Here is a 12,695-nt window from a genome sequence, read left to right as displayed (position 1 = left end):
TGAGCTCTGGGACCCTGCCCCTTAGAAACGGACCATCTTTGAGGGCTGTCGGCCGCCTGCCCAGTCTGGACCCCGCCTCAGCTGGAGGGCAGTGGTCGCCAGGCCATGCTTGTTCCTGGGGAGCGGGTGGGGAGAGGGCAGCGGGGAGGCTCCAGTAATGATCACAGGTTCCCGCAGGGTCACTCTGGGGCCGCGCTGGGAATAGACAGCAGGGGTGGGGTTGAGGACGTGGCAGGGAGGCCAGTCAGCTGCCATCACTGAGATGAGGTGGCTTGACTGGGACGTGAGAGGGGGCAGCTTCTGGGGGTGTGTTGACATAGAGTTGACAGGATTCCCTGATTGGCTGGATGTGGGGCTGAGAAAGGGAGAAGTCAAGGAGGGATGTCGGTTTGGGCCTGAGCAGCAGTTGCCTGTGAGATAGCAAGCTTGCGGGCAGGGCAGGTTTGGGGAGCGCTCCCGAGGCCTGTGTGGAGTGTGTTGTGGAAATTGAGGAGCCCGAACCTTATCCATGCAGAGCTCTTGAGCAGCGGTTGCACGTCTGAGTCCGGAGCCCCCGGCGCAGGTACACACGTGGGGGTACCTAGGGAATCTGAAAGCTCGGTCCTAGATGACACTGAGAGTATGACACTGAAAGGGCTACATGACCCAGGGAGTGAGTGCCCGTTGACCAGCAGAGCACCCTCTGCATGCTGGGTCCTAGTCAGATGCTCAGGGCGGCGGGAAGGAGGCGGAGATGGAAACCTGGTTGTAATGTGGTGCCTGCCGCTCCGGCGTATCGCTGTCTTGAGGAGACCAGTCATGCCTTGGAGAAGCAATTAGAAGCCCTCACGATGGAATGTAACGCAGTAGCTAGTGAACTGGTGCAGAGCAGAGGAGGCTGAGAAGCACGCGGTGGGGCTGGGTGGTTCAGAGCCTCGGGAGAGCAGTGGCTTGTCCAGGGCCTGGAGGGAAAGCTGGACGCGGCCAGTCCCGGCGGAAGGGCGGGCATTCCAGGTAGGAGGAAGAGAGAGGGTAAAGGTACAGAAGCAAGAGTGAGTCAGGGAGCACTTGAACTTGATTGTGGTGGAAAGGCCTAGGATGTTAGGAGAGCTGGGGTTTTGGAGTTCATGTCCCAGCTTGGAACTCTGTGACCTTGCTGAGCCCCATCTGCACCATGAGATGTCCCTCTTGCTTCATGGGTTTGCAGGAGGGCATATTAGAATCTCCTCATCAGATCACGTTGAGTACATTGTGCTCAGCCTGGCACCTGTATGCAGGGGGCCTGGGCACACCCAGGGAGGCTTTCCAGCCCTGCCTCCACGGGCCTCTCCCAAGTGGTCCAGCAAGGAGCAGCGCACCTCGGGGCCCACATTGATGCTGGGCAGACTGGAGGCTTCAGAGGCCTGACGAACCCAGGGCCCTGGCCACCTTCCCTGGGCCCCGTCTGTTTTAGTGCTTAGTCCCCAGTGGATGAGGAAGCCTTGTCCGCTCCACCACAGCTAATGACAGCCTGGCCTGCCAGGCCATCTAAAAACAGCTCCACTATTTTTATCTACTGGAGGTGGCTGGCCTGTCCTCCTCCCCAGACAGTGCCAACATGGGGTGATTTTAAGGAAACCAGGACTTTGCTAGGAAGATGGGTCATCGTCTCAAATCATAGACTGCGGTCGGGCAGGAAGCGCCCTCGGAACCTTCCGGTGGGTGTCAGGCGTCACCTTGATCCAGTGGTCTGAATTTAGAGATAATTCCACCCTACCTTGCCAGTAGGGCCTCGGAAGGAATCACTTGACCTCTTCACCCAAGATGTTCCTCTGAATCCTTGCTGGAATCTCTGGGGGCAGCAGGCTTCTGTCCCCTCTGGAGCAGGGGCACCAAGAGGATAGAGCTGCTGCAGCTCTTCCCCCGGGGCCAAGTCCCGAGCTGAGGCCTCTTCACACCCACAGGAAGTTACTTCTGAGCTCTTGAAAGTCGTTTCAAATGACTCTGTTTGGTGGCACTGTGGGTGAATTCCTTTCCTTCTTTCTAAGAAAATGTGTTTAACTAGGCTCCCAGCCTTTGGATGGAGATTGGGGAGCAGCGTAAGGGATCGGGTGGTGAATGCCCAGCACCGTGTGGCATGAAATAGTCACCCTTAGAGACAGGCAGAGTCGTGCTCTATTGGCCGCAGTTTGTATTTAGGTAAGATCTTTTTTTTTTTTTTTTTTTTGGTTCACTGCCTAATTTCTAAGCAAAACTGCTTTTTTTTGAGCACTTGGTTGGTTGATCATCCTTAAAACAGTAGGCATCCTGCCCCTACCGGCCCCAGTCAACTTCCCACACCAGGGCCATTCCTACCCTCACATCTGCCAGAAGCCCTCACTGGGCCCTTTGTCTGTAGGGTCAGGGCTTGCCTGGCTCTGGGCCCCCTGCTGCTACAAGCCCCTCCCCCTCTGCCTCCCTTGAACCCACCTCACTCTTTGACCCTTTCCTCCCCCTCTCAGGGTACCTTTCTGTCCACTTCTTCCTAACGCACCTCAAATCCTCCTCCTCTTGGAGGCCCCCCCTCATCCACTACCTGCCTTGCCTCGATCCCGTGGTCCGGCTGCTCTGGGTGTTTGGGAGTTGTCCCCTGTCTCCCCTAGGCCATGAGTGTGTCTGCGGGCAGGGCCTGTGTGTGCCCCACCTCTGTGCCACGGCTGTGGCCCCCGTTCTGTGAATGGCTGGAGCCGTGTGGCCGCCCCCAGGGTTTATAGGTGCTTCCTCATGCCATACTTTACTGAGCAACATGACCTCCAGCAACGTGGGGCTGAGAGTTTAAATTGCAGAACTGGGACCAGAGCCCAGTCGTGTCTCCCGGGGAGTCAGGGTACTGGCTGTGATCCTCTTGCCCCAGCTGGGCCCTGTTTGCTGTCCACCTTCCACCCCTGCTCCGTCCCCAAGGTTCCAGAGCTCCTTCTGGATGCTGTGGTGGGCCAACCGTCCACTCCCACGACCCTGGGGGCAAAGACGGCAGAGGCACCAGAGGCTGAGTCACCCGAGGCAGAGGTGGGAGGTGCGGGACTGCAGGTCCCACACGCAGGCCCACTCCGGTCCTTAGAGCTATGGGTCATGTCATGTCTGGGGCGGGGGCCCCGGGGGCCCACCCAGGAGCCTTCCTGGAGTGGCCCAGAGGAGACTCGTGTAGGCTGACGTGTGCCTGCGTGGGAGGGCTTCCAGCCGTGGCCCAGCTGTTGGGAGACTGCTCTTCCTGGTTCCCAGAGGCCCGGGGGCTGGCTGTGCCCTCCCCTGGGTGTTCCCGGTGCCTGAAGGTATGGCCGCTATGCCACATCCTCTTCTTGGAGCAGAGAGAGCTGCCGTGGGCCCTGAATGGAGGCCGGGGTGGGGCGGGTGTGGGCGAGAAGGGGGAGGGTGCAAGTGCAAGGTGAGGTGTGGCGTTCAGTCCCCCGGGCTCCCCCCTAGGGTGACGGTCCATCTGTGGTAGGTTGGAGGAGCATGCTCAGATATGGTGGCAGACACCCGGCAGCGGGAGGGCTGGCTCTGTGTGTCCTGGGCCTTGTCCCCCCCCACCTATCCACTGAGCCCGACACTGAGGAGAACCTGGAGAGGACCCCATATAAGTCCTCTTCCTTCTGAGCATTAGTCCCCCACGAGTCTTCTGTTAACAGGTCACTCCTGTTCTCAAAGCTTCAGTGGCTCCCCCGTGCTAAAGCCACGGAGCTCCACCCTGGCTCTCTAGAGTGGCCCCGGGGACTTTTCACAGTCCCTGTGCGCAGGCCCACCCCGCGGAGGTTCTCGTCTGATTGGTCTGGGGTGGGGCCCAGGCATCTGCACGCCAGGGTTGGGAAGCTGGCTTACAGGGTAGACTTCTCGGCGCCAGGGTGGCTTCCAGAGTTGGGGGCCAACCCAGTTCCCGTCTTGTCCCTTCGCACCCTTGTTCCAGCCAAGCCAGCCCCTTCCCAGTCCCCTACCTGCTGGGCACCGTCCTCACCTCTGGGCCGCCCCGTCGGGTGCTCACGGTCTTCATCCGAGTCCACCCAGGCCCTCAAGGCCCAGCTGCATCCTGTGCTCTCTGGAAAGCTACCTTTAGTCACTTGGCTGTCCCTTCCCTCCCTAGCGCAGCCTGTTCTCCTAGAAGGTGCTCAGGATTGCCGTTCAAAAGACCGATGCCCCGCCCTCCATCCCAGCCTGTCCCTCCCTGAGCTCCTGCACCTCTTGCTGATCCTGCTCTGCGGTCTTTCTGTGCTCTGTCCCCAGCCTCGGAGAGTGTGTGTGTTGTGTGAGAGTGTGTCTGTATGTGTGTGAGTATGTGGGGTATTGTGTGTTTGGTTTGTGAGTGTGGAGTGTATGTGTGCGGTGCATGTGTGTGTATGTGACTGTGTTGTGTGTGGGGAGTGTGTGACCGAGGGCATGTGGTGTGAGGTGTGTGTGAGTGTGTATATGTGTGTGTGGTGTGTACGATTGTGAGAGTCTGTGAGTCGGGTGTGTGTATGTGTGTAGAGCGTGTGTGGAGTGTGTGGTGTGTGGAGTGTCCCTGGCTGGGGATGAGCACCCACTCTGACTCCCGCCCCGTGCCGTCCGTCCTTTAGGCGAAAGCGGCCAAGTCAGAGCGGGAGGCCCGGAGGCTGCAGCTGCGGAGCCTGCAGTACCTGGAACGCTACGTCTGCCTGGTGCTCTTCAACGCGTACCTCCACCTGGAGAAGGCCGGCTCCTGGCAGAGGCCCTTCAGCACCTGGATGCGGGAGGTGAGGGCGGGGGTGGGGGCCGGGACCGCCCTGTGTGTCTCCCCCAGGCCCAGGGACAGGCTCCCTGTTGAGCGGGCAGAGTTCTCATCTCACGGTACAGGATGCTTCCCTGTGGCTGAGATTGTGTCTCGTTCAGCTCTGGGTTCCCAGCACAGCCTCTGCACTCAGCAGGCAGCGAGTGGATGGATGAGGAGGAGGAGGGAGGAGACGAGGCACCTGGGGACAGAGCAGAGTGGGTGCTGGGCTGGGCCCCTGCTCTCTGCCTGCGTCCCCACCCTCCCCTGTGCCCTTCTGGCTTCCTGCTGTGGCTTGGCCCCTGCTGCCTTGCAGCCGTGACCTCGGACAAGTTAGTTAGCCCCTCTGAGCTGCTGTCCTCGGTGTTACAACCTCAGAAGCACCTCGGGAGGCTGTGGTGGGGATTCCATGAGATGCATACGGCGCCATCTGCCAGAGTTTGTGTGAGCGGGTCTGCCTCGCGTGGCGACTGTATGCTCCCATCCTACAGAGGAGGAGACTGAGCGCAGAGAGGTTCAGTGCCGTGTTCACGGTCAGCGTTAGATCAGGTTGTTTGGCTCCAGAGCCTACCATGTCTGGCCTCAGACGCTGCCCTCTCATGCCGCCTCCACCCTCCCTCTCTGCTTGGCCCTTCCTGGTTCTTCCCCTGGCTCAGCTGCTTTTAGAGGAAGAGCCAGTGCTTCGGCACCTCCAGGGCAGGAGAAAGGCCTCCTTCCCTCCTTGGCAGAGGGGCCCGTAATTATGCCTCCGCTTGGACACTGGCCCCTACTGACCTCACCAGACTGTCCTGGAAGTTCTAATCTGGACTCAGGGCTGGAATTAGCTCCCGTGGGGCAGGTGTGCAGGAGGATGGGAGGCTGTGATGGGTATAGGAAGGGTACGGCGGCTTAGGTTGGTGTGCACGTGGGGTCAGACCTGTGAGAGAACAGAGGCAGGGAGGCCACCGCAGGGCCTGGTGGCGGGACTGGTGGCTGCCGGGCGTTTCTGCTGAAGATGAGCCTTCCGGGTGGTCCTGATAGGGCGTGGGTCACACCAAGGCCACATTGGGGCCACCTTCTTGAGCAGGCCTTGGGCTCAGCTTCCTCTTGGAGGTGGAGGTGAAGGTGGTGGGGGACCTACGACACTTCTGCTTGGGCTCTGCTCGGAGAGCTGAAATCAGTGGGACCAGGGGCTGGGGAGCTCGCCGGCTGAACCTGGGTGGTGGGTGTTTGGGGACGTCAAGGAGAGTGAGAACTGCTGGTCCAGCCCCGAGCGTGGGTTCCAGCCTCGGGGGATGAACAGAGGGCAGGGGTGCGGCTTGCCTGGGGACCTGTTTGGAGTGGAGCCTGCATCCTCCCCATCCCCCGGGATGGTGGGGAGAGAAGGAGGCTGGTCGTTGAGTGGTTTGAGTCTAGTGCCAGGGTCTGGGCCATAGGGCTGTGTGGAGAGAGTCCAGGGAGGCCCCAGTTAACGCGCCTGAGCTGAGGCCCTTGGTGGGCCTCCCTGCTCCACAGCTGGAACTCACAGCCAAAGGGCTCTTGCTGGCTGCTGCATCCACACTGCCTTCCCCAGCGCTCCCTGAGGGCCCAGCTGCAATACCGGGAGCAGCTGGGCCTCTGCTCCTGAGGTCCCCCTGGGAGCATCGGGGCTACCCAGGCATGGGGCATGCTCGGCCTCCCGCACTGCTCTCCACTTGCTCACTACCTGCTGGGCGCTTTCTGTGCAGTGTCGCCCTCCACACTGTGCAGTCCCATTATAAGGAAATGGAAGTGCAGAGCAGTCAATAGTAATCAAGATGCAAACTTGTGCAGGTCACTGAGCTGGGGGGAGGCAGCCCCCAGACTCGCCTGTATCTGCAGAGCCCAGTGAGGGGAGGACGGTGTGACGGAGGGGGACGGGGGACCTGAACGATTACCCCCCTTCCCTGGAGCTCTGCCCCCATCTTTGCTGTCCTCCCCAGGTGGCAGCAAAGGCCGGCATCTACGAGATCCTCAACCAGCTGGGCTTCCCCGAGCTTGAGAGCGTGGAGGACCAGCCCTTCTCGAGGCTGCGCTGCCGGTGGCAGGAGCAGAGCCACAGCCCCGAGCCCTCCGCTGCAGGGGACTTCCTGTAGGAATGGGACTTCCTGTAGGATGCACTCCCCCCTGCCCCTGCTATCGTCGCCTCCCGCAGGGCCACCTCCTACCCTCGCAGGCTGGGGGTGCTGGTGCTCTTCACTGACAGTGGCCCTGACAAATGATTCCTCAGCTTAGCAGAGAGACTGGCATGGGTGGGGACCCCTTTTCTGAAAGAATTTTTATAGGACAGTTGGCGCACAGTGATACCTTGTGAATGGCAGGCGCAGGGAGGGCCTGCAGGAAGGCCGGTGTGGCATCACGTCTCCAAGGAGCTCACTCCCCAAATTGCCAAGCGAAGCCCCTCGCCACTTCGCGCTCCCCTCTCCCCCGAGTGGCTCTGATGGCCCCTGGCGCAGAGCAGCCCTGGCCAGTGTTGGTTTCCCTCTTTCCCTCTCTCGTGGCTCTCCCATGCGGCTTCTCCCATTTTGTTGCCTGAGCACTGCCCTGGGGGCCCCGGGCTACCTGGGGAGTGGATGGTGTGCTGGCTGATTTGTTACCTTAAAGGCAGCTTTACCCAGTTTTCTTGTCTCTTATGCCTCGTCTCAACCTGGAGACTTGAAGAAGGATGATCACACGCCCGGTGGGTCCCACAGGGGCCCCTGCCTCTCCTTCCTTTGCCCTCTCCCCTCCCCTGGGCTGGCGGGACTGTGGAGGTTTCCAGGGAGCTGAAAACGAAATGGAGTCCCTCTTGGGGGAAGAAAGAGCTTCCAGAAGGTGCATGCAGCCCTGTGGAAAAGGCCAGCTCCATTTCTCTGGAACCATGGGCGGGAGGTCTAGGGAAGCACTGCCTCCCTGCCCCGCCATCCAGAGTGGCCTGTGCCCCGACCTGCTGTGGCAGGAGCCCCAGAGACTTCTGGGTGACCCTGAGCGAGCAGTGGGGCATGTGAGAGTGGGCCAAGGATGGCGTGGGGGGGCACTTGGATTCCAGGCCATCCTTGCTGAGCATCCTTGAGCTGCCTTCCAGTGGGGGCAGAAGGGGCCAAGTGCTGCTGAGTTAGCAGCTGCCGGGACCAGCTCTGGGCAGACGGTGGGAGGGTTGCTCGGAGAGGCAGGCGGTGTTGATCTGAGTCTGCGGCTCTCCCTCTGGGGGCTGGTGTCCCCCTGAAGCACAGGGGCTGAATGGTGTGGACGCTGTCCTCCTGGCCTGGCTCGTTGGGGCCAGGGAGGTCTTTCTTGGTTGGACACCAGCACTTGTGCAGAGAAACAGGTGATGTGTCACCGGTCATGGTGTTTTGAAAAGGGGGAAGAGGCCAAAGTTGTTCACATCTACCTAGTGCTGGAAAATTTATGACCATTTTGGCTGAATTCTTTTGCAAACCTACTGTATGTCTGTTCACTACCTTTTCAGATTTGTTGTTGTTTTTGGTTTTATTTTTGCATGTAGTAAAAAGTGTTAATTTTGTTGCAGACAAGGTCTAGATGAGGGGTCAGAGATCAGGGCTGAACTGGGAGGGATCCTTTGCATTCTCACGGTTGGTCCTGACTTTTAGCTGTGCTGGGACTACTGGCTGGTCACATCACCTTTCTGCATCGGTTTCCCCATCTGTAAAATGGGAGAATAATACTTGCCTACCTACCTCACAGGGGTGTTGTGAGGATTCATTCGTGATTTTTTTTTTTTTTTTTTTTGTACAGAGCTTTTGAGCATTAAAAGTCGTTAAATGTGAAGTGCGCTTGGCTGCCTATGTCTTTAGTGTGGGTCAGGTGTTACAGAAGTGATGCAAGCTGGGGTCCCTGCTATTTCAGAGTAAGGGTGGGAGGGCAGGGAGAGCCAAGAGCACCTGCTTGTAGTGCACCTGATTCTCAGAGAGGGTGGATTTTCCTGGATGTCTCTCTCCTTCCTTCACATCCCCAATCATGTTTGACCATCTCACTCTGGATGCCCACGGCTGATGTGCTGAGCCCCTTCTTGAAGAAGGCGACATAATGGGCTAATTCACACTAAAGTGTGAAGGACTGTTATATCCAGAGAAATGGAACAAAATGGAATTTCAGGGACTATGAAGGAGGATGGTCCTCAACCTCTATTTCCTTTTCTTCCTTTCCTGCAGGCTCCCCTTGGTCCCTTTAGGCCCCTGAAGGCTTGAACACACTTGTGTTGAGAAACTGGTTGTAGAGAGGCAGTAAGGAGAGTGAGGCAGAGAGAGTGCTGACCTGAGGCTTCTCTCTAAGCTCTTCCAGGATTAGGGGAATCAGACCCTCTGGGTTGTAGTCCCAAGGTCAGCTGAGGGTGGTGAGAATGGAATCCAGAGCTCCGACCACATAGGCTTGGTGATCTCCCCAGCTTCGGAGGGGAGGCCTCCTGGGGTTACTTCCCAGCACAGCAGAGTCCAGGCATGCTCTGTGTGGCTTCTGAATGTGAGTGCCGTGGTGTATACACCAGTGTGCCTGTGTGTCTGTATGTGCGGTGGTTCAGCACTTCTCTGCCAGGGATGAAGGGATTGTAAAACTATGATCAGTGGAAGGATCTCCTAGGACCCTGATGGAGTTGTGGCAGGGTCTTGGGGCGACCAGGACTGGGAACTGGAATACTGTCCAGGGAGCCCTAGAAGTCCTCTGCAGCATCAACTGGGGTGCGCCGCTCCAATCCCCCTTCAGGAGGACCCGCTGCAAGAGCAGATGGCACGACTCCAGCCACTGCAGCTTCGATCCAGCACGCACCAAGGCCGCGCTCCGTCTCCAGCCCTCTCCCCGCTCGGGCTCTCCCAGACGATGACTGAGGCTGTAGCCACGCTGTTTCTGCCCGTGGCAGCCTTGCCTGGGGCCTCCCCATTGGTCTGGCTGGGGGTTCCCCAGACCCACCCTGCAGCGTAGGGCTCCCGCTTCCTCTCTCCTTTCACGGGCGTCAGACCCGCATCATGGTCTGCAGGCTCTTGCTGCCTTCTGCCGCCGCCTCCTTTATCCTTCACAGGGGTTTCCACAAATAAATCTCTTGCACACCTCGTCCCATCGGGGTGTCTGCCACTTTGAGGACCTGAATGACACACCCTCACCCTCTTCTTGGCCTCTCTGGGCAGCTTCTTTGTCCCTCTTGCTGGTTAAGGCAGCCTTCTCTGGCACTGCGTAGGGACACCATCAGCCCGGTTTCCAGCTTCACATGTTACAGTTCCAGCCAGACTCAGTTGTCTTTGTCTCTCTCGCACCGCCCTGCCCTTCCATCTCGAGTGTGGGGCTGCGGGGCCTGTGGACTGGGGCCCGTGTGGAAGGAAATTGTTGCTCACCTTCTCTGTGGATGGGGTGGGGTGGGGAAGGCAGGACTGAGGCACTTAGAGTTATCTGGGTGGATACCCCTAAATCTGCGAATGGCAGTGCCAACCTCTGATTATTTCCTAAATAAAGGGAATATTTGCTAAGTAAACCATTTTAAAGGTTTTCAACTTGTCCTCCAGAAATGTCCTATTGGATAGTCTCAAATAGCAATTAATGAGCTCACTGTTTCTCATGCCTGGCCAGCACCGCCTAATCCATTTTTTAAAACTTCTCGCTAGTTTTGTGGCTCACAGTAGAATCTCATATGTGTTTAATTTTTATATTTTATATATTTACTTATTTTTTTATTGAAGTATAAGTTGCTCTACAGTATTATATGTTACAGATATGTAATATAGTGATTCACAATTTTTAAAGGTAATACTCCATTTATAGTTCTTATAAAATATTGGCTATATTCTCCATGTTGTACAGTATATCCTTGTAGCTTATTTTATACCTAATAATTTGTACCTTTTACTTCCCTACCCCTGTATTACCCATCCCCCCTTCCCTCTCCCCACTGGTTACCAATAATTTGTTCTCGATATCTGTGAGTCAGCTTCTTTTTGGTTGTATTCACTGGTTTGTTGTAGTTTTTAGAGTCCACATATAAGTGGTATCATATAGTATTTGTCTTTCTCTGACTTATTTCACAAAGCATGATATTCTCCAGGTCCATTCTTGTTTCTGCAAATGGCAGAATTTCATTCTTTTTTTATGGTTGAGTAATGTGTGTGTGTGTGTGTGTGTGTGTGTGTGTACGTATATATATATATATATATATATATATATATATACGTACACACACACACACACACACACACACACACACATATATAATACCACATCTTCTTTATCTGTGTGTCTGCTGATGGGCACTTGGGTTGCTTCCATGTCTTGGCTATTGTAAATAGTGCTGCTCTGAACGTTGGGGTGCGTTTTTTGAATTAGTGTTTTTGTTTTCTCTGGATATACCAGAGTGGAATTGCTGGATCATATGATAGTTCTCTTTCTAGTTTTTTGAGGACCCTCCATACTGTTATTGAAGAGACTGTCCTTTCTCCTTTGTATATTCTTGCCTCTGTTGTCAAAGATTAATTGACCATAAATGCGTGGGTTTATTTCTGGGCTCTCTATTCTGTTCCATTGATCTATGTGCCAAGAGAGTGTCTGACTCCGAGCCCGTGCTCATTTCAAAGATGAATGTCGGTGCCAGCTCTGGGTACTGGAATTCTCTCTGACATTTTCAATGATGGGGAGAGAGATGTCAGTCCTTCTGGAAGTGTGCCCTCGCCGGGGTGGGTTGGGAGGGGGTGAGGGGAAAGCATGATTACTTTGAAAACCCTCCTACAAGGTCTTGTGGTTCTCACACTCCACGCTTTTCAAACCCCTGTGTTCTTTCAAGAGGTTCCCTTCAACACCCACAAGAAGTACTTGTTTCCTATGAGTCACTCTGATAGATTATCTATGATGGGGGCTTTTGAGTTTCATTTTGCGTCTCCCCTTAGTATATTCTTTCTTTTCCTACCATCTGCCCACCTCACCCTGAATTAAACATCAATAGTTTATGAAAACACACATTTCCCCATTCCCACCCCAACATTTGAAGTCACCAGTCTTTTAACTTTTGCCCATCTGATAAGGAAACAGTCTTTTGTTTTTATTTTAATATGATTTTCCCAATTACTAATGAGATGAAACATCTTTTTATAGGTTTCTTGGCCATTTGGATTTGCTCTCTTATGTGTTTGCTTATTCTTCTACTGGGTTGTCTCTTTTAAACTAATAGGCGTAAAAATTTTAATATAGTCTGTTTCATTTGTAGGTAGATAGATAGATATACAGCCAGTTCTTTCTTCCAGTTTATCCGTAATTGTTTTGGAGTTTATTTTGTCAAATTTTTGCCTTTTATATTTTGTGTCTTGTGTCAGCAGACCTTCTCTACCCAAGGTTACTTATCTATTTCCTGGTTTTCTTTGATTGCTTGTACAGTATTATCCTTTATGTTTCTTTCTTTAATTCACCTGGAATATATGTTTGCGAATGACATGTGGTAGAGAATATAATTTATTTTTTTCCAAATGCGTATCCAGTTGGCCTATGTTATTTATCGAGTAGCCAAGTTTCTCTACTCCTTGAACTGCAACCCTTGTCATATGTTAGGTCCCTGTGTATACATGGGTCCGTACAGTAGACATGTGATTGCCATTGCCTCTAGCATCCATTCATCCATTCATCCATCCATTCATCATCCATTCATCTTCTTCTAGCATCCATTCATCTGACTTCCCATCCTAAGTTAAAAAAATCTCGAGTGGATTTTTAATTTTTTAAATCTTTATTACTCTTTTCTGGACTTTTAGTTTTCCTTGGGTCAATTCTGGTAAAATACCAACATTTTCCCAGAATAACACGTGGACATCTGTCCCGATTTTCAAATTTATTAATGTAAAATCATATGTAATATTCTCTCTTTCCTTTTGGCTTCATCCAGTGGCATGCAGGATCTTAGTTCCCCGACCAAGGTTCAAACCCATACACCCCCTGCATTGGAAAGGCGGAGTCCTAACCACTGGAACGCCAGGGAAAACCTTGTAATATTCTCTTAAGTATTTAGAAGGCTCCTGTGCAT

The 12,695-nt window shown here is 54.6% G+C and overlaps 1 protein-coding gene across 15 annotated transcripts in view; it reads left to right on the top strand.

The window, feature by feature from the left end:
• PALD1 (phosphatase domain containing paladin 1) overlaps positions 1-12,695 on the top strand; it is a 118,804-nt gene that overhangs the window by 82,918 nt on the left and 23,191 nt on the right. For 5 of the 15 annotated variants that reach the window (XR_010838941.1, XR_010838940.1, XR_010838942.1 and 2 more), the window contains exon 19: positions 4,545-4,700. The exons of 6 other annotated variants lie outside the window; for them this stretch is intronic. Coding sequence is in view for 6 of the 9 variants with exons in the window: in XM_067025452.1 (XP_066881553.1) it covers positions 4,545-4,700 (156 nt within the window). In the remaining 3 variants the exon portion in view is untranslated. Of the gene's footprint in view, positions 1-4,544; positions 4,701-6,654; positions 7,531-12,695 lie in introns of those variants that run through there. 4 more of the 15 variants (XM_059053235.2, XM_067025449.1, XM_067025448.1 and 1 more) reach the window with 1 other exon arrangement.

Source organism: Kogia breviceps, chromosome 2 (genome assembly GCF_026419965.1).
Source record: "Kogia breviceps isolate mKogBre1 chromosome 2, mKogBre1 haplotype 1, whole genome shotgun sequence".
In the NCBI taxonomy this organism is placed as follows: Eukaryota; Metazoa; Chordata; class Mammalia; order Artiodactyla; family Physeteridae; genus Kogia; species Kogia breviceps.
The sequence above is the reverse complement of the archived record's forward strand: the minus strand, read 5'-3'. Positions and strand labels throughout refer to the sequence as shown.